Below are 21,732 nucleotides of genomic sequence, written 5' to 3' on the forward strand. Positions count from 1 at the left end.
AGGTATTAAAAGGGTAACAGTCCACTGGAGTATTGCTCAGAAATAAAAGGGAACTGGTGATGCACACCACATGGATGGTCTCAAGAGAAACGAGTGAAAAATGCCAATCTCAGAGAATTTACACACTGATTCCATTTATGTAACAGTCTCCAATGAGAAAGTTATAGAGAAGAACAGATTACTGGTTACGAGGGACTAACCAGGGGTAGCATGGAGCAAGGCAAAGTTCTGTATTATGGTTGTGCTGGTGGTTTTGCAAATCTATAGATACAGTAACATAGCCTAGAACTACACACGCGCACAAACAGATGAATGGATGTAAAACATCTGAATGAGATCTTCAAACTGTACCCTGATGCTGGGAAAGACTGAGGGCAGGAGAAGAAGGGGATAACAGAGGATGAGATGGCTGGATGGCATCACCGACTCGATAGACGTAAGTCTCAGGGAACTCCGGGAGTTGGTGATGGACAGGGAGGTCTGGCATGCTGCAATTCATGGGGTCGCAAAGAGTCGGACACGACTGAGCGACTGAACTGAACTGAACATATGTGCACAAACAGATGAATGGATGTAAAACATCTGAATGAGATCTGCAAACTGTACCCTGATGCTGGGAAAGACTGAGGGCAGGAGAAGAAGGGGATAACAGAGGATGAGATGGCTGGATGGCATCACCGACTCAATGGACATGAGTTTGAGCAAACTCTGGAAGATGGTGAAGGACAGGGAAGACTGGCGTGCTGCAGTCCATGAGGCTGCAAAGAGTCAGACACAACTGAGTGAGCAAACAGCAACAAACTGCACCAATGACAATTTCCTGCTTTTGATTCTGCACTACTGTTATCTATTGTTATGTAAGACATCACTCCCAGGGAAGCCGGGTGACAGGTACCCAGGGCCTCTCTGGGCTATTCTGGCAACACCTGAGTCTATATTGCAAAAAAACAAAACAAAGCATGCCAGAGTAAGATGATATGAAATAGTGAAAAAGCAATAGATACAATTTACCTCAACATGTTCTCAAAACTTTGAAAAAATATGGCCTCCTTTTATCCTAGTGGAGAACAACAGTTAGTCTGATAACACAGTATAATAAACATTTCTCTAGTGATCTAAGCAGAGGACTTTGGAAATACCAGGTAAAATGCTAGGAGGGAGACCGACAAAAGCCTTAGGGCAGAGAGCACAGCTGGAAGTGAATATTCCCACCAGATGGAACAACACAACTTAGATAACGTGCATGCATGCTGAGGTGTGTCCGACTCTTTGTGACCCACGGACTGTGAGCCCACCAGAGGCTCCTCTATCCATGCACTTTTCCAGGCAAGAAAACTGGACTGAGTTGCCATTTCCTACTCCAAATTTAGATGATAAACCACTTCTAAGTGTCCACGTCTCACGGCGAGAGTTTGGATCCTAAATAGAATAAAATTTCAACACTGATAAACGTGTGCTTCCCCATCACTCAAACAGACAAAAAAAAAAGCAATCAGGAGTGGATATAAACAAGGAAGGGTGAAAAAAAATTCTGGCAAAATCCAAATTTAAGCTGTGGCCATAAGAGCATGGCCATGGTACAAGGGTTCTCCACTACAGCGATTCTGCATCCCCTTCCTGACCAGGAAAGAAAGTGTGAAGTCACTCAGACAAGTTCTACTCTTTGCAACCCCATGGACTGTAGTCCGCCAGGCTCCTCTGTCCATGGAATTCTCCAGGCAAGAATACCAGAGTCAGGAGCCATTCCCTTTCTCCAGGGAATTTTCCAGACTCAGGGATCGAACCTGAGTCTCCTGCATTGCAGGCAGATTCTTTAACAGCTGAGCCACCAGGAAAGGATCAGAGGCCAGGGATGCAGCTCAACAGCCTCCAAAGCACAGGACAGCCCAGAGCTTCTATGACTAGCCCAGCTGGAATGTCAAGGGTGCTGAGGTTGAGAAGGCACCCTTGTAAAGAGGGTGTGCTTGCCCACCTCTGAAAATCTGAGGCTGAAAACTACAGGAGGGTTGTACAAAGCCTAAAAGAACAAACTGCTGGCGGAGACAGACAGAAGCAGATCTGCACTAAATGACAATGGTATACATTGTAAAAGGTGGAGTGTCCTTTTCACAAAGCACTCAACACTTCTATTTCCAAATCCATGGAAAGATTTCCTGAGGGTAATTAATAAAAATAATAAGCCTTAGGACCTCCGTGGTGGTCCAGTGATTAGGAATCTGCCTGCCAAGGCAGGGGACCTGGGTTCGGTCCCTGCTCCGGAAGATTTCCACATGCCTCAGGGCAGCTTAGACTGTGAGCCACAACTCCTGAATCCCGCAAGCTCTAGAGCCCGCAACTAGAGAAAGCCCATGCACAGAAATGAAGGCCCAGCGCAGCTAAGATAAATAAGTTTAAGAAATAATAATAATAAGCCTTAAAGTCACACACACACACCTCCCTCAACAGTGTTGCATGTTACCTAAATCCCTACAGTTGGAACCACCCCTACATAACTGTTACAGCCCAGGGTTAACTCACAAGGATACTTACAATTCAAAGGAATGAGAATTTAAAAGAAAAATTCATACAAAAATTCCCCAAACAAATGGCCAATGGCTCCCCAGGCAGCATGAAGCCAGGACCCTGTGCGTACTTTGGTCTTAAATGAACATCAGGAACCACAGTGGGATTTTCTGGGGTTGGATGTGGATAGACATCCCACTAGTAATTAACTGAGGGAATGCCTCCCTCCTCCACTTTGCTTCAGAGAAGAACCCAACCCACCAGTGGACACAGAAACCAAGTATCATGCGTTTCCCCTGTGAAACAAGGCATGTCATCAAGACTCTAAGACCCTGTTATCACAGGTACATCATGACAGGCTGTCTCAGCTGTGCCTGCTCCGAGCTGCACAGACACCTCTCAGAAAGCTTTTCTGCCAAACAGTCTAAGCAAACATGTGCAAAGCCTATGAGCCAGCATCTCCACTCCCGGAAAATCTAACCTCAAGAAATAATCAGGCAAGAGTGCAATGACCTGGGAATAAGAACGTATGTGTGCTGTTTTCTGTAAGAGCAAGCACCGATAAACACCTAAAATGGACATGTACATAGGAACACATGCCCAGGAAGATGAGCAGGACCACTGAGACCAGACCCCCAGGACACCTGTCTTGGCCTGTAGGCTTTAGAGTAGAGCCTGTACATCACAAAGAAAGAAAGAAAAAAAAAAAGTTAACACACAGAAACTCAAGAGTGAATCCAATCTTTGGCAGAAAATTATTAATTCTGAACTTGCAGTAGCAGCAATTATTTGATATAAATTCTTGCTTACTATAAATAATAGCAAAAGCTTCCAAAACCCCAAACCCCTCATTTGGCCACTTCACTTTTTAAAAACTGTGGGTTTTTTTTTTAATTTTAGAGAAAAATTTCTTCAAATAGAAACTATCAATACATGTGAAACATGCAACAAAATTGGTATTTTCAGGAAATGTAAGGAAATAAAAACATTTACATGACTAGGAAGAAAGATTAACACATGCATAATCCCTTAATACATCTTTATATGTAAACTATTTTCTGGCCAAGATATCTTAAAATTTAGTCTCATCTAAAAACAGATTTTTAATGAATTACTTCTGCTTTCAGTTTCCTTTATAATATACACAAGATTGAAAAGTTTGAGGAGTATTTTCAGAAATAGTGGAAATTCACAATATTATTTACACGACTCATACAATAAAACCAGAATATTGTGTACTTCTTGCACTATCAATAACCTGTAACAGGTAATCTCATTCCTTTTTTAACCTAAATATTGATGTAGGAATTTTGTTGACAGTGCTAACAACTAACATCTGCCTTAGCAAAGCCAGCCTTCCCCAAACTGAAATGAACTAAAGAACCACAATGACTCAAGAAAGGTCTTCTACTTTAGTGTTGCTGTCAGTAAAACAAAGTTATTGCGAAAATCTTGACTGCAACCATATAATTAATGATTCTACTGAAATATGGGCAAGAAAAGCAGGTCTGTGGAAAATTTACTATGGAGCATATGTCTATTATTCATGCAAACATCACTTGTCCATCAACAGAACACCCACGTATGTGCAACTATAATTATCTTCGTTCATCTTTGATGATCTGACTTTCGGCAAGAAAACCCATAGCTTTAGACATTTTTTTATTACATCCCAATGAATGTATATCTGTCAAAGTAGGAGATTAGAAGACACTTATTTACCAATTTGGAAGCTTGATTTACAACACATATTTAGAGATGTGATTCAGGGTGTGCATTCGTATTCTTGTCCCTGGCCCTGAAAACAATGGGGGCTGCCTGTATAGACGCAAGATTCTTAAGGTCTAATGCTTTTCTCAAGTAACTCTTAAGTGAGAAACACTGCATATGTGCTCTCACAGAACCAGATACAGAGGCAAACAGAACACTAACAGTAAGACCGAGGAAGTTTTTGTCCTTTGTTCACGGCATTTTCTAAATTTTCTAAACACAGTACATACTCTATGCAGGATAAAGGGGAAAAAAATAAATCTAAGAATGACACGGAAAAGTAATATACAGTATCTATGTTTATCAAGGCTTTTTTTTTTCTTAAGAATACTCCTAATACTGATATATTTCTAGTAACCCAATTTAAGTAAATGAAGCTGATAAACCCAAAAATCAACAGTAGCCACACACATAAGTATGCCAGCTACTAGAAAAGCTTCTTTTAAAATAGACCTTTTTTATTCTTGAAATTTTCTTTTTTAATACTTTTGTGAATGGAATTCCTTTCTTATATATTTTCAGACAGTTCAATGCTAGCATAAAGAAATAGTTATTTTTTGTATATTGATCCTGTATCTTGCAACCTTGCAAAACTCACTTATTAGTTCTAACATATATGAATACATACATACATATATACAATCTTAGGATTATCTATATGAAAAGAAAGTGAAAGTCGCTCAGTTGTGTCTGACTCTTTGCAACCCCTTGGACTGTAGCCTGTCAGGTTCCTCTGTCCATGGAATTCTCCAGGCCAGAATACTGGGGTAGCCATTCCCTTCTCCAGGGGATCTTCCCAACCCAGGGACTGAACCCAGGTCTCCTACACTGCAGGCAGATTCTTTACCAACTGAGCCACTGGGGAAGCCCCCTAGGATTATCTATATATAAGAGTATAAAGCTTTTAATTTCTTTTCTTTGCCTTATCACACTGGCTGGTTTTAACAAAGCAGACATCATGAGCACAGACTCTACAAAGAGGTACTTCTCTCTCTCTCCACAATGCACATCACTGTCAATGGATACTGCTTGCTGCTAAGTCGCTCCAGTCGTGTCCGACTCTGTGCGACCCCATAGACGGAAGCCCACCAGGCTCCCCCGTCCCTGGGATTCTCCAGGCAAGAACACTGGAGTGGGTTGCCATTTCCTTCTCCAATAATGGATACTGCTTACATGTTATTAACTGACCCCCCAAAATGACACAAAAGAACTATGGGATTTTTTTGGAACCCAGTAGATCCAACCAGTCCATTCTAAAGGAGATCAGTCCTGGGAGTTCATTGGAAGTACTAACGCTAAAGCTGAAACTCCAATACTTTGGCCACCTCATGCGAAGAGTTGACTCATTGGAAAAGACTCTGATGCTGGGAGGGATTGGGGGCAGGAGGAGAAGGGAACGACAGAGGATGAGATGGCTGGATGGCATCACTGAGTCGATGGACGTGAGTTTGACTGAACTCCGGGAGTTGGTGATGGACAGGGAGGCCTGGTGTGCTGCCATTCATGGGGTCGCAAAGAATCAGACACGACTGAGCGACTGAACTGAATTAGTTAAGAGGCCAAGTGAAAAAGCTACTGTCCATGCCACCATACAAACCTCATCTTACCTTGCCCTTGAATCACTGACAGGTAGTCAAGATAAACATTCCATCCGCAAAGTACAAAAATTCAACTTTACCTACATTTTCTAATGTAAATCTCTTTTTTTAAAAAAAAATAATTATCAGAATGTTAAATGCCTGTATACAGAGGCAATTTTCATCCTGGAAGAATGGATCCTGAAGCTGGGGGGAAGGTAAAACTATGAAATGCCTAACTGCCATCTGGTCGTCCCCTGCTCTGGCCACGTTTCAACAGATGCGTCATGGCTTTGCCACAAGAACTCTAACACTTTTTCCTATAACTGGCAAAGTCAGATGATGTGATGTCATGCAACATGAGAGGGTAGGTTTAAATTGGGAGTTTTGTACATTAAGCCTGGCGGACACATTTTCCGAACGGCTCTTAGCAAAGCAGAAAAATGTTTTATTCAAGGATGCTCTTTGGAAAACGTTCCACTCCGCTGTCAATGATCAGTCCCCTCACAAACATTCATAAGCTAACAAGTAAAACAACAGACACAGAGGCAGTCTGGAAGGTAGCCAGATAACTTAAAGAAGATTCCATCAAAAAAACCTCCAAGAGGAATTCTCTGATAACTTGAGAGTTAGAACTGGGGAGATAAATGAGTTCTACCTTTCTTTCAATTAAAAAAAAGAAACTTCTCAAAACTCTAGTTTTCCAAATGCCTTACTATCTAAATCTCCCTACCATCCTCATGAGCTTGGGGCCTGCAGCTTTAGAAGCTACATTTTATGAGGATACATGTCCTTCCTGAGTAAAAAAGCACACCAAATAAAAATTAGAGGCATGCTCAAAAGCTGATGAACATTTTCCTGCTGGGTTTGCAGAGTTTCTGGGGGGTGTGGGCCAGGTTTTCCCAAGCCTCCAAGCAGTTTTCAACTCAAAACCTATTTACTAACTGCCTAAGGTTGAAGGTACTTCAACAAAGAAACAGTGATGCGAGCATAAGACAAATGACACCAACGGAAAAGGAAGCATGGCAGTGAAGAGCCCAGAGGCCCTGGAGACAGCCTGTCTGGGGTCAAAGCCTGGCCATCACTGTGTGACCTTGGGCCAATCACTTAACCTCTCTGGGCCTCACTTTCCTCATCAATGGAGCCCTACTCATAAGGCTGTCAATTACTTACTGAACGAATTACTGAATGTAAAGTGCTCAGAAACATGCCTGGCACATAGCACTCAATAAACTGCAGAAGTACTCTTCACTGTCTTCAAAGAATTATAAAATGCTTCATAACCAAAAGGAAAAGTCAGAACCATCTCCCCTCCTGACATTGAAAAAAAGAAAAAGAACCTGTACTTAAGAGGACAACAACAGCTACATAGGATAGCATCCCATGGTAGAGGACCTTTGAGTGCAAACAAGGTGATAAAACTTATAAATCAAATATTTACCTTCTCAAGACTACACATTTGAGAAGGAAAATATCAACGCCTCTAGCTAAAAGGGGGAGAAGGCAATGGAAGCCCACTCCAGTACTTTTGCCTGGAAAATTCCATGGAGGGAGGAGCCTGGTGGACTGCAGTCCATGGGGTTGTGAAGAGCCGGACATGACTGAGCGATTTCACTTTCACTTTTCACTTTCATGCATTGGAGAAGGAAATGGCAACCCACTCCAGTGTTCTTGCCTGGAGAATCCCAGGGACAGGGGAGCCTGGTGGGCTGCCATCTATGGGGTCGCACAGAGTTGGACACGACTGAAGGGACTTAGCAGCAGCTAAAAGGGGGTAAATTCCTAACACAGTTCAGTTCAGTCGCTCAGTCGTGTCCGACTCTTTGCAACCCCTTGAATCACAGCATGCCTGGCCTCCCTGTCCATCACCAACTCCTGGAATTTACCCAATATCATGTCCATTGAGTCGGTGATGCCATCCAACCATCTCATCCTCTGTTGTCCCGTTCTGCCCCTGCCCTCAATCTTTCCCAGCATCAGGGTCTTTTCCAATGAGTCAGTTCTTCAAATCAGGTGGCCAAAGGATTGGAGTTTCAGCTTCAACATCAGTCCTTTCAATGAATACCCAGGTCCTAACACAACCAGGACAGAAAGAAATAGAGCCAAGTCCACAGGAAAGAGAGGAGTGACCATGAACTAGATCTGTGGAGCTGGTTTCAAAAAGGAGCTAGACAGGCAGGATATCAGATCGACAGAGAGGACAGGACAGACAAAGGTATGGTGTAGGCCGGGTAATAGATCCTGTGGAATCCAATTCACAGAGGGGAAACGAATAAAGAGTTGCCAAATCAGCAAGCCTTGGAAACTAGACTAAGAATGTGAACTTGACTTTATAAGCAATGTACATATGCTTCTTACAGAATTCTGGAACATCAGCCAGATGTGTATTGGTCAAAAGGGAGAAAATAAATGCAGTCCAACACCAGAAATGATACTGGAGACAGCCCCGAGGCCAAGATTTCCCTGCTCCATTGAGGAATGGAGTTTCAGTCACTATCAGAGGCCACTTGCTCTTAATTTCCAAGTTACTCTAACCTTGTATTACTCCTCACCTACCAAGTGCTTTGTAAATCTTATCTTGAATTCTCTTAACAACCATGCAAGGTCAACACTACTATGCTCACTTACAGACAACAGAACTTGGGCACACTCTGGGAGACAGTGAGGGACAGGGAGGTCTGGCATGTTGCAGTCCATGGAGTCACAAAAAGTCGGGACACAATTTAGCGACTGAACAACATAGACAGAGAACTGAAGCCCTGGAAGGTCAGATAACCTGAGAGCCTGTAAGTGCGGAGCGGGTGTGCAGCCAAGCTCCCAAAGCCCACATCTTTTCTACTCTTAGTGATGAGGTGCTTTCATCCAATCTGGGGGCATGAAAGCCCCAGGAGTGAGGTCCAGCTTCCTGCAAACTGCCCGGACAGCTCCTGCGTGAGTGCATGTGTATGTTAGTCTCTCAGTCGTCTCCAACTCTCTGCGACCCCAGGGACTGTAGCCCACCAGGCTCCTCTGTCCATGGGATTCTTCAGGCAAGAATACTGGAGTGGGTTTCCTTCTCCAGGGGATCTTCCCGACCCAGAGATAGAACCTGGGTGTCCTGCACTGCAGGCAGATTCTTTACCATCTGAGCCACCAGGGAAGCTGGAGTGCTCCCTGCAAATCAATGACCTGAGAGCATTACCCAACAGTTATCCTGAAGGCAAAATTTTGAAACCCATTTATAAGAAGGTATCCTACGTCCCCCTGCCCAATCTCCACAGAAGAGCACATTCAAGGTGCCTGTCCTTAAAAGTGACCCCACTTAAAAGGCTGCTGGAAAAGCAAACACACCGCCCTCTCTCTGCCTGGCTCTGGTTAAACAGTGCTTGACCCGCCCACACTGCTCTGGGCCTGATCTGGTGAGAGGTGAGCACCCAGGGGACCACGGCTCCCTGCTTGCCGCTGCTCCTGCGGCTTTGCTGTACTCAACATGGCAAGGCCAAAAAGTGCAAGAGAAATCCCTGCAGGTGTGCAGAAAGGGCAAGGCACTGTGACTTCCCTGGTGGTCCAGTGGTTAAGACTCCACACTCCCAATGCAAGGGACCTGGGTTCAATCCCTGATCAGGGAACTAGATCCCAAATGCTGCAACTAAAGATTCTGCATGCCCCAACTGAGATCCGGTGCAGCCAAAGAATTATTTTTTTATTTTTTAAAAATTAAAAGGGCAAGGCACTGTGACTTCACTGCGGGACAAGAAGACACCAGGGAACGCTCTGATTTCATTTTACAGTCGTCAAAGGGGTCACCTGCAGGATGCAGTGGGACAAAGAAGTCCTGAATGTTTGCCTTTGCCCTTGAGGGATGATGGGGAGGCGGGTGGAGGGCGGGGGGTAGCTGCCCAAAACAAGAGTCTTCAGTTTTGTTTTGCTTTTTTACCAAGACAAAAAAGTACCAATAAGATGCGGTGGAAAAGGGGGAGAAAAATAGGCTTAAGAACTCGTTCCAGCTTAAAATAACTATTTGAGCTTCCAGGTAACAACCAAAACTAAGACACCCTTCCAAATTAAGTGGAAATAAGGAAGATGCTTCCACGTAACACCTTGAGCGGTGGGTTTATTCCCACCCAGGCTGAACCAGGCTGTGAGAAACAGGTACAGCTGGAATGTTTTCCACTGACAATGTAGTCCTTAAAACATTAATACCTGCTTTATGCGTTTATGAGCATCTTACTTGTGTATGTCTTACATATTCTGAAAATCAAAGTGTTCACATGTGTCCCATTAACAGCCCTCAGAAGATCTTTCGTTTGATCAGCCATTACGCCACACCTGTTCCTACAACAGAAGACAGAGAAGTCCAGCTGTTTGAGGTCCAGCCAGCACTGACTGGCCCTTCCAGTATTGTAAGCACTCTACCCAGCCCTGGAGGAAAACAGCAGCCACTTCAAAACATCAACACATCTGCGTGGTAGTCTTGCCACTTTTCCTAGCTGAGCCTTTTCACTTTTAAAAGTGCATCTGGTTTCAGACACACATAACCTTAGGTTCTTCCTAAAGTCAACTTTTGAACAGCTTACCTCTAAACGTTGAAAAGGCAAATTTCCCAGAAGCGTGCACACAGTTCACTCGAGAGAAGTCATAAAGATCTAAGACAGGGCATGAAGAAACGGAAACGCAGTTGGGGAGCCTGGGGCCCTCAGTTTCTCCAACTCCCGGGTACATTGTGAAGTCAGGAGCCATCAGCTGCTAGGCACAAACCTCATGCGCTTCCAGCTGAGCGGCAGCCCAGTGCTACTTAGAGCAGACAAGAAGGCTGTGTCTGCAACACAAAAGGAATTAATTCCACATGGAACTGCTCCACGGGTCTAGCTCAGTGGTTCTCAACTGGGAGTGATTTTCGCCCCCCATGGCTCATCTGGCATCATCTGAAGACACTTCGGTTGTCATGACTTGAGGATGCTACTGACACCTAGTGAGTCGAGACCAGGGAGGCGGCTCAACACCACATGATACACAGGACAGTCCCCCCATCAAAGAACTGACGGACCCAGAATGTCCTTGGTACCCAGCTTGAGAAACTCTTGCTCTAAGTGGCAGCTGCTAGTCACAAGGAGCTCTTTCCTTGCTATTTGGCCCTTCACAGAGAAAGCTAATACATGCAACAATTTTTTTTTTTCCAATTGTTAACATTAGCTTCAAACTGCTGTCTGACAAGCAACAAGTCATTATGCCTAAATCACAAAGGGAAAAGGTACCAAAGAACAGGACATCACTTGGCAATACAAGAGGCCCTACAAATCTGCTGTCCTTGGAAATATATCACTTCCACACTTACTGTTCCTGCTGTAACAGGACATTACAAGATGTTCTTTGCTGGACAATTTAACAAAAGGGTGCTCTGTTATAAGATACTTAAGAGAGACAGGATCTACAGTAGAGGAGTAAGTCTCCAGAGAACACAACACTGCATAGCCGATCTGGCCCTGCTGACTTCCCATCCAAAGTAACTATGGTTAGGGGAGGAACTCTGATTAGAAATGAATATTGACTAGAAATCAATTAATCAGAAATTTCTGATTAGAAATTAACATTGCAATACAAAAACATCACAAGAGTAAAAGTATAACTTTAAGCCCATAAAAATTTCCCCCAGTACTAAAGTCACCAGCAACAGACGATAAAGGCTGTGGGTTCTGTAACCTCTTCAACTTTGGGCAAGGGTCAACCTTTGGGTTAAGATTTTTCATCTAGGACAGGCAGGGAATGGAGAAGTTGATCACTGAACGCCAACTTCAATATTATGTTACTCATGGATATAATGGCACCCCACTTCAGTACTCTTGCCTGGAAAATCCCATGGACAGAGAAGCCTGGTAGGCTGCAGTCCATGGGGTTGCTGAGGGTCGGACACGACTGAGCGACTTCACTTTCACTTTTCACTTTCATGCATTGGAGAAGGAAATGGCAACCCACTCCAGTGTTCTTGCCTGGAGAATCCCAGGGACAAGGGAGCCTGGTGGGCTGCCGTCTATGGGGTCGCACAGAGTCGGACACGACTGAAGCGACTTAGCAGCAGCAGCAGCATGGATATAAAATCCAACAACCACGTCTTACACTAAACAAAAGTATAGTGTAAGGAGAGAGTTATTTCCAAGTCCAAGGGTAGAATACCAGGGCAGGAGGCTGCAGCTGTTCCACGTTATCCTGCAGTTCTCCACACGTGCACTAGGGGGCAGAGTTCTTCCAAAGGGGAGGTCATTAGCCTCCCGCGGTCCACAGACAGGCTTCGCGGGGACCCAGACCCCAACAAATCGAACACAAATTCTATGTCTCATCAAATTTCCTAAGAGACTCACAACACAAAAGCAAAATAAGGACCTCCTTCCTGCCACCAAAAAAAAGTTAAGAATTAGTGTCCCGCAGGCAGAGCCTCAGGTTTTCTTACAGATGAAAGCAATTAAACATAGCCCGCTGGTCTATCATCACTGATTAACCTGCAACTCCTGCAGAACGTTCTGGTGCCTTCTTACAGGCATGAAAACAAAGGTCTATGGATTAGAAAACGCTAGTCTTACAGTTATAGTGTTCATTAAAAAAAAAAAAGTAGAAATATGCATTAATGAATGATTAACTACTTTCCAATTCACATTTCATAATGAATGTAGGCATCACACGTGAGAAGCCACTTTTTGGGGAAAAAAAATGGATATTACTATTACACAAGAATATACCACTTTGGCCATTATAGACTATTTATATTACAGTAAGTGGGCACCTGGAAAGTACAATGACTTGAAATAATAAATCCAATTAACTCTGATAAAGCCAGATAGCCAACACAGAGGCAAACCCTCACCGATCTAAATTGCTGGAAGGTTCCAAAACTGTCCTGGGTTTACAAAACATCCCCTGGCTTTCAATGAAAGTCACATCAGACTCCTTAAGCTAACTAAGTTTACTTTGAGCCACTTCAAACCTCAAACTTAAATAGAATTTGTTAAATAAACACAACCAAGAAAGGAAAGGGAGCCAAGAAACCACAGTAACGCTCGATCCCAGGGAAAAAAAAAAAAAAAAGGTTCTCAAGTCAAGGGTTTCAAGTAACCGTGGTGTCCCACCCTCAATGACCCTAAAAGGAACATCAGTTCCATCTCTCAAAATAACCGAAGTGCGCCCTAAACGATTTTCTTTACATTCGAATTCAAAATCTTCCAAGGACAGTCAGCACAAACATGTGATCTTTTGATCTCACGCTCTGGAATGATCTCAAAGCCTGAAGGAGCACTTCTTGGGGAGCACTACAACCTACACTCCAAAGGTCCGACGGGCAAAGAACTCAAGTCAACGACTGAACGCTCGCCGCCCCCTTCTCACACTTCATTAAGCGTCCCCTCTGGAAGTGTTTGCGCCCCTCTCACAGGAAGCCGGCACGTTTTGCAAAGGAAATACCAGACCAGACCTTTCTTGGAGAAAAGGCACGTCCCCGATGAGCCTTTTCATGGGGTTTCCCGGACCCCGGCAGCGGGGTGGGTAGCCCTCCTGTCGGGGTCCCTCGTCCGCCGGCTCACCTCGCCCGGGGCGCCGCGGGACAGCCGGTAAGCCAGCCGCCCCTGCGCCAGGACGCTCACCTTGGCGGCATCCCGGAGTCAAATGAGAGCGCGGGACAAAATAAAATCCCTCCCCGGCTTACTCAGCCGTGAGACTTCCCACCCCGGGGCTCGATTTCTGGCGACTCCCCGAAAGTTTCGCCCTCTCGGGCTTAGCGCGCGCGGTAGCGGGTGTGCGAGCGGCGTGGGGGGCGCATCTCTTCCCTCCCCGGAGGCCAGGTCCCCGGCAGGAAGGGAGCCCGCGCCCGCCCTCCCGGCCGCGAGCTCACTCACCTCGGGGAAGAAGTTGTCCATTGTTCCCCGTGCGCTCCCCAACTTGCCCGAGTCCGGCTCCCAGCTCTCGCGGAAGTCAATGCAGCCCAAGGTCCGGGGGAACCATGCGTGTCACGGCGCGACTCCCAGAAACTCGAGCCCGCGGGGTTCCCCCGCTGCCATCTCCGTCTCCCCCTTCTCGGCTTTCGCACCTTTTGTTTGCCCAAACCCCAGTCTCTTAACGCATCCGTCCCAACTGCAGCCTTTGTCTCCTCGGGCTCCAAGTTCCTCACTCCTGGGCGCAGCGCTCGCGAGCGGAGAAGAACAGCTGGTGGCACATTCTTCCCCCGGGCTGGGGGAGGGCGGCGGGGGGCGATTGTGGAGCGCGCCCCACTCCCTCTGCGCTCCTGCCCGAGGCGCTTGGGGCGGGCAGGGGAACAGCGGCCACAGAGCGAGCCCCGGAGGTGGCTCTCCCGGCTCGAGCGCCGCGGCGGTGAGGATTCGGGCGCCCGGGTCTCACCGGCTCACGGTCACACCGAGACTCGCGGACAGGGGCGCACGGCCCGCCCCGCCCTCTCGTCCGGGCCCGCCCACTCGTTCGTCTCGCCCCGCCCACATCTGAGCCCCGCCCACTCAGCCGGCCCATCAGAAGCTCGTTGGCCACGCCCTACTCCTCCAGGAGCCCCGCCCTCAGCCCGCTCCTCCCCGCGCTTCCGCCAGGTTAGGCCTAGCCGGGCCAGCCGCCCCCAACTTCGCCCAGGCCCCGCCCACTCCGCGCCTCGGGCCGCCGCGGGCTTGGAGGCTCGGAGGCGGGCGGGGCCCGAGCGGCTCGCGGACTACCTCCCCGCCTCCTCCCCTCCCGACCATGGGGAAGGTAGGAGAAGTTGACTCCCCTCTAGTGATAGAGACCTAATAGTCACCGAGGAGGAGGAGGGGTTGGGGGATTTGTGTGTGTGTGTGTGCCTTTGATCTTCAGCAGACCCTGGAACCGGCTCAACGTGGATCTCATTAATGCAGCTCGGCAGATGAGCGACCCCGGGGACGGAAGCACGATCCGAGGAGCTGCCCCGGCTGTTGGGCCAGATCAAAGCAGAGAACGGAGGCTGATCAGAATTTCTGGAAGCCGCCTACCCGTGTGGAGTTTCTCTCCTGCACTCAGGTTACAAGTTTTCGTCGCGGCGGGAAAATTCAGTTTTGTAAACTGGAAGAGGACGTGGCCAATTACACCTTAAAAAAATGTAACCCTTTCCACGGACCCAAAGAAAGCAGATAGCCAAATGGAAGCGGGTGAAGGCTCAAATCCTCCCATCCCCGTACCGAGTCCTGGGTTCTCTGGGGCAACTCCTCGAACTTTAGCGTGCACAGGAATCACCTGGGAATCTGGTTAAAACGCAGATTGGACTTGCTTAGGATGAGCGCTGATAATCTTGCATTTCCAGCAAGTTTCAGCTGCCTTGTGCTCTTCTGCAAACTGGAACCTGTCTGTAACAGAAAATGGGAGCAAAGGTTTAAAAACTTTTGTAGCAATGTAAAAAACACCACGACACAGAAGCACGTGATTGGTGGACTCTTTGAACCGAGAATAAACCAGTTTGGGTGTTGTCAGACTCCTGGTGAGTCATACCTGGCACATAAGGGGTTTCGTATTGGTACCTGGAAGATTGGGAACAAAAACGACTGGTTCTTAACCACAGGTGGTTTGAGAAACTCTCTCTAGGGGATTTGGCAACTGCTCATCCTTTAAAACTCAAGTCAGAAAGACATCTTTCCTGGGAAGCCTGTCCAGAGGTATCCAGCCACTCACACCACTGCCAGCTCCACTTAACGACCAGGTGTGGTTTATCCTAAGACTATTGAGGAAACTATATCATATTGGAGTAAAACTATATTCTATAGGGTTTTTTTTTTTTAATTGATGTCCTTCCCGTCTTCAATTGAGAAAATAGAAGTGCCTTGCTTTCCAATATCCTCAGACTGTTTCAGAGAATGAATGAATGTCATCCTTGTGTGAAAACTCAAGCCTGTTTGTAACCTCTGTCAGAGCAGTTCTTCAGCATTAATATCGTTGTACCCATTCCCTTTAGAAAGAGTCAGGGTATAAACTAATACTTGATACTGTGCTCTGTGACTGCCCTGTTTCACAGGTTTACACATGTAAGCCATTAACAATTGTGTCCCAGGTTGCACGGAAAGTTAAGATGGAGCCAGGATAAATACCAACCAGGCACCAATCACAGGGCTTAGTCAAATGAGTCCTGCTGCCACCTGTGTTCAAATACTGGCACAGAGCAGTTACAGCCATTATGGTGTTAATCTGTATAGAACATCTTTCAAGAGAAAGTACCAGGCAGCTTGTTGAAGCGAGGGTGTGGATATGGCTTGGTTCCCAGCCGCAGCCCAGCCAACTGGCAGCCTTGGCCATGGTCATTTCAAAGTCACTTTGCAATACTGGCTCATCAGTTGTAACAGACGTACCATGCTAATACGACACGTTCATAATAGAGGAAACAAATAGAGGGACACTTTGCCCTCAATGTTTCTGTAAAGTTAGAACAGCTCAAAAAAATAGCCTGTTAACTTTTAAAAGTCACTTCCCTACTGATTAAGAAGATGAGGTTAATAATTACATACCCCCAACTTGCCTCCTAAAATAATTTTGAGCGAGATCCAATACATAAGGGTTAAATTTTACTGAATTGGTGGTGGTGGTATAGTCGCTGTGTCATGTCCTACTGTTTGCAATCCCATGGACTCTAGCTCATCAGGCTCCTCTTGTCCATGGGATTTCCCAGGCAAGAAAACTGGAGTGGGTTGTCATTTTCTTCTTCAGAGGATCTTCCCCACCCAGGGATCAAACCCTCATCTCCTGTGTCGGTAGGTGGAATCTTTACCACTGAGCCACCTGGGAAACCCTTTACTGATTCACATTTCTTTAGAAAGTTTATACCACTTTATCAAAATCCCCTAGGACAATTACTTAAAAGAAAAAACAAACCAAAAATCTTATGACTGTATCTCAGGGTGGCCTGGGTGCCTAAGAATCTGCATTTTAGTAATCACTCTAGTAGACAGTTCTGAGTTTGAGAATCATTGCTTTGGGTTGTCAACGTTCATCAGATTTTCCATATAAATGCACAATCTCAAAAAGCTGTAAAGATAAACTGTATCAGTAAGCTCCTATTTACTGAACAGACAGCAAAGTGCTATTTTAAGCATTCTAAACAAGATACCAAGGGCTTCTAAGGGCTTCCCTGGTAGCTCAGTTGGTAAAGAATCCACCTGCAATGCAGAAGACCCCAGTTCAATTCCTGGGTCGGGACGATCCCCTGGAGAAGGGATAGGCTACCCACTCCAGTATTCTTGGGCTTCCCTTGTGGCTCAGCTGGAAGAGAATCTGCCTGCAATGTGGGAGACCTGGGTTGGGAAGATCTCCTGGAGAAGGGAAAGGCTACCCACTCTGGTATTCTGACCTGGAGAATTTCATGGACTGTATAGTCCACGGGGTCGAAAAGAATCGGACGCAACTGAGTGACTTTCACTTTCAAACAAGATACCAAACTTTCAAGTATTTGGGGTGGAATCAGTTGTTTTAAAAAAATATGTTAAATTTACAAGGGCTTTGACAAAATTGGACTGAGAAGGCGAAGCATTTTAAATCAGCAGATTTCTAAGAATATCATTCTTGTTACCATTGTTGAAAAGTTAAGTACTTCCTTTCAAGGGGCCCCGTGACCCAATGGTCAAAGCTGTTTGGACTAAAACATCAAACCCTATCCCCTAAGAAGTGACAGAGGGAGACTCCAGAATGTTAATACCAGAATGGACACATTCTCTGAGGCCAAGTTCCTTCTTAGTTATCCTACTTATTTCTCAAACATGATCATGGAATGTTACATTTGCAAAATAAAGCAAGAAAAAAGCTCAAGTGACATTCTCTTCTTTAGCTGCAAATATTAATCCATAAGGGACAGAAACGTACTTATATATAGATGGGACAATTTTCCCATTTTAAGGAGGACTTTCCTATGGGCATGTATGTGAATAAGAACTATAATCTTCTGTTTTTATTTCCATCACGTGTTTGTTTGTTTTCAGTTGAAATGAGATGTGATTTCCTTGTGGTTTTGGACTGTGTTCTTTTCTTGTTGTGTTGTGTTGTGTTGTGTTGTGTTGTGTTGCTGCTGGCAGGTCCTAATCTGGATGTGACTTTGTGTACAGTGGCTTCTTCATTACCTCTGTTTTTATAAAATACTCACCTCTAATTGCTCCAGTCAGACTAATGGTTTAATGACTAGTTAGAGGAAGAGAAAGTTCTGGAGTTTCTTCACACAGATTAGAAGTTAATAACTGACACAACCTTAAAATCCTGTTTTTCATGCTTAACTGAACAGCAGTTCCTTTCAGTTCACTTATAGTTTTGGATCTTTAAAAATTCACATGCTTTTGCATTTTGAACAAACAGAAATTAAGGGAATCTCTTTGTGTTCTTTAAATTTTTAATCAAGTTGGTCATTTCCCATAACAATTCAAAATCCTCAAGGGAGTTTTGGGTTTTGTTTTGTTTTTTGTTGTTTTTCATGTGAAACTTAAAACAATTGTGAAAGATTTCTTTAGAAAGAATTAAATTTGGAGGAAAAAAATACCTGAAATGTTTCACATTGTAGTAGAATTAAACAAGTACCAACACAGAAATGAAGCACAGATAAGACACTCAAAAAAAATTATTTGCTAGCAGTCATTTTTCTAAACAAGACGGGTTACAGCTAAGGTGTAATTTACCTCATTAGAGAGCCCTCAGTGGACAGCCAATGCCACCTAAATCCCCATCACTTCACACTGCAGCAATGCTTTCTAAATTGATATCCCATACAAACACAGAGAGTTGTATTCATAAATGAATCCATTTCCAGTTAAAGGGCGGTGTCCTGGTGTTATTGAGTGTGATAAATAAACGGTATAAAGATCCATGAAACCATCCATGATGATATATTCTACCCTCGTGGAGTATATTTCTCTTTGATTTCTTTGAATCTTCACACTCTCTCTTAGATCAGAGTGGCTCCCAGACTGACTTTCCAAAGCTTACTGTATTTCCAACTCTGTTGTTAATCACAACATCTCCCACTTCCAAACCTTATGTCTCTACTTACTCCCTGCTTCCTGCATCTTCAATCCTTCCTGCTCACATTTTCCAAGCCAACAAATGTGATCATGTCTCTTTCATTTGAAAATGGCTGCTTCTGAACCCAATTACTTCCTAAACTGGGCAATCTTTCTTCCAACCCCTGACTTTCCACTCTCTGCATGTCATCTCCAAGCACTTGACTCTTCAGTAACTTATGACTGAATTTTTGCCCCCACCCTGTTTTCTTGAAGATCACTATGGCCTCGAAATAATCATATTCAGCAACCTATTTTCAAATTCCATGCTCCTGGACCCCCACCCTCTTTTGAAACTCTCACTTCTCAGCTTTGGGGCCAGCTTCACGGGAATGCAGCAGTGGTTAATTGCACAGGACCCGAAGCTCAGAAAAGGCCCCAGGTTTGGCTTAATACTCTGTTGTATTGTCTTAAATCCTAATAAGTTTTGAGTCAGGGGCCCTCCTTTTCCATTTTGCACTGAGCTCCCAAAATTATGTAGCCAGTCCTACCTAGCTTTAAAGCGCTGCATTTGTCTGGTCCTCTCATCTTTTTGACCTCATTCTCTATCACTTTTAAAGCCTCCCCTCCTCCCTCCATTCTCCAAAATACAGTCAACCCTAAGCCCACATTCTTTTCTCTGCTCTCACATCGTTGCCATTAATTCTCAGTACTTCAGCTTCCATCTCTTCATAAATGATTCCCAAGCCCATAACTCAAGCACAGTGAAGTCCCAGCCCCACGTTTCCAACCACCTGTTGGATTTTCTCCTAGTGAGGTCCTTCTCATCTCTCATGTTCCTAAACTAACCATTCTTCACTCTCCATCCATTTTTACCAACTTTGCTATATTTATGCATGGAATAACCCCAAGTTAGTCATCTTGATGAGTCAATATCCATCCTTCAGGGCTGTCCAGGATCTTCCAAAGGTCCTACCCACATGCTGAGAGTGTCCTCACATTGGGTATCCCTCTAACCCACGCGGAACCTTCATGTGTCCTTTGCGCCAAACATGTGATTTCAGTCCTACCAATTAGACATACCCACTTAAGGTTTAACCTGGGGAATAAACTACATGGGGACAAAGGGGAGGTTCAGAGAGTCAGTGCTGGTAGCAGAACTGGGGCCCAAGGTATGTTTTCAGCTGTGGGGACACCACTCCTAGGCTGCCCAGTCGGGTTCTTAAGTTGGTAATTGAAGCAGCCTCCTACCAGCCAGGACTGCCCTGGGCTCTGTTTCTAAGAATTGTTTCCGGAAGCTTAGCCTAAAGCTCATTCCTTCAGCCTTTCCAACGATGTGGCAAGCTCTGTCATACTGTTTAATAATCTCCTCTTGCTTAAATTCTTCAAAGTGGATTTTGTTTTCTGCCACTTGCCAGTAAATTAGGAGAGATGATGCCCTTAGATTGAGGAAAGCGGGGTCCTGTGCTTGGGGGTGCTTTCTCAAAATGCTCCAAGTCCCATTTGGCTCCTGGGATTGGCTGGGGCCAGCGGTGCCATTCAGAGAAGCCACCCTGGACCCAGATCAGGTCCTCTGTGTCTTCAGTCTCTGCCTTTTCTCTTTGGGGTACTTAGTAACCCTCTACTGCACACACGGTGTCATCCGAAAGTCCAAAGCTGGCGTTTATGGGGGTCCTCATGGAGCTAATAGCCGGACCTCAGTCCCAGGAAGGCAGCCACCTAGATTTTCCTGCTGATCCATGCAGCGTGGTTTTCACAGGATTGTGAGCGACTGGGCCACCAAGGTGATGCTGACAGGCTGATTCTGTATGACTTTCACTCCCTTTGGGCACAGGAGGACTGAAGTACTCTTTGCCCAGCAGTCTCCCAGTAATATTGGGCTTAGCCTGTGTGTAGACTCCTGTGTCAGGCCTCACCCATGTGTTCCAACTTGCAGTGTTACTGCCTGAGCCTACAGCATCATTGGACAGTGGGTGGTGGTGGGGAGCTGGCAGATATGTTTGCCCTGTGTGTTTCCCACGCCTGGTAGGCAGAATGGTCATTGTCTTTCTTCCATGGGACCTGCTCCTCATGTCAGGCCATCTTCCTGGGTTAATCGCACCTGTCTCCTCCTTGGTTCTCTAGACACTTGTCCTGCAGTGTCAATCTGTCCTTGACATCAACATCCGTACTTGCCTTCAGTCAGTGTGGTGTTGTTTTATTCCTGTGGGTGGACTTAATCTGAACTAGATGAGAGATGGAGATGAGCATTTCTCAAGAAAATGGGACCCACTGTACTCATGGGCCTCTCGCTTGGCCTCCCCATTGGTGTGTGGACAGCAAAGTGCGGTCAACATTGAAATCGACCTTGTGCTCAGAATAACTCGATTGCAGCCTGAAGGATTCAAGAGAAGATGTAATAGGAAGATGTGTGGCTTAATGGTTCTGCTAAAAATTCTCACTGGTTAATGTAACATGACCTGAAGATGAATTATTATCTGAATTTTCCTGCATACTCAGGGTTGGACTTGCATTTGTGGCCACCATCAACAAAGCACTGACACAACCTTTGAGAGTGTCACTTGCAGCCAATTTCACAGGCACAGGATGTATGACGTAATATCATAAACGATGATGCAACAGCCATGAAATTAAAAGACGCTTACTCCTTGGAAGAAAAGATATGACCAACCTAGACAGTTTATTAAAAAGCAGAGACATTACTTTACCAACAAAGGTCCATCTAGTCAAAGCTATGGTTTTTCCAGTTGTCATGTATGGATGTGAGAGTTGGACTATAAAGAAAGCTGAGTGCCAAAGAATTGATGCTTTTAAACTGTGGTGTTGGAGAAGACTCTTGAGAGTCGTTTGGACTACAAGGAGATCCAACCAGTCCATCCTAAAGGAAATCAGTCCTGAATATTCATTGGAAAGACTGATGCTGAAGCTGAAACTCCAGTACTTCG

General features: G+C 45.3%; 1 protein-coding gene and 1 long non-coding RNA gene across 5 annotated transcripts in view; one reads left to right on the plus strand and one right to left on the minus strand.

Annotated features, from left to right (window-relative positions):
- The window catches only part of MYO10 (myosin X), a 260,576-nt gene extending 246,345 nt beyond the window's left edge, over window positions 1-14,231 (minus strand). For 3 of the 4 annotated variants that reach the window (XM_086362496.1, XM_086362497.1, XM_086362494.1), the window contains exon 1: window positions 13,709-14,231. In XM_086362496.1, the coding sequence (XP_086218622.1) occupies window positions 13,709-13,729 (21 nt within the window). In that variant the 5' untranslated portion in view covers window positions 13,730-14,231. Of the gene's footprint in view, window positions 1-13,287; window positions 13,477-13,708 lie in introns of those variants that run through there. The other variant, XM_086362498.1, reaches the window with a different exon arrangement.
- Window positions 13,285-15,706, plus strand: LOC147350129 (uncharacterized). Its single transcript, XR_015149175.1, has 2 exons — window positions 13,285-13,423; window positions 14,705-15,706. It is a non-coding gene; the product is annotated as an uncharacterized LOC147350129 (long non-coding RNA).
- Window positions 15,707-21,732: the final 6,026 nt, after the last annotated feature.

Source organism: Bos grunniens, chromosome 20, assembly GCF_055505025.1.
Source record: "Bos grunniens cultivar Pamir isolate PY7600 chromosome 20, Bosgru_T2T1.0, whole genome shotgun sequence".
Lineage (NCBI taxonomy): Eukaryota > Metazoa > Chordata > Mammalia > Artiodactyla > Bovidae > Bos > Bos grunniens.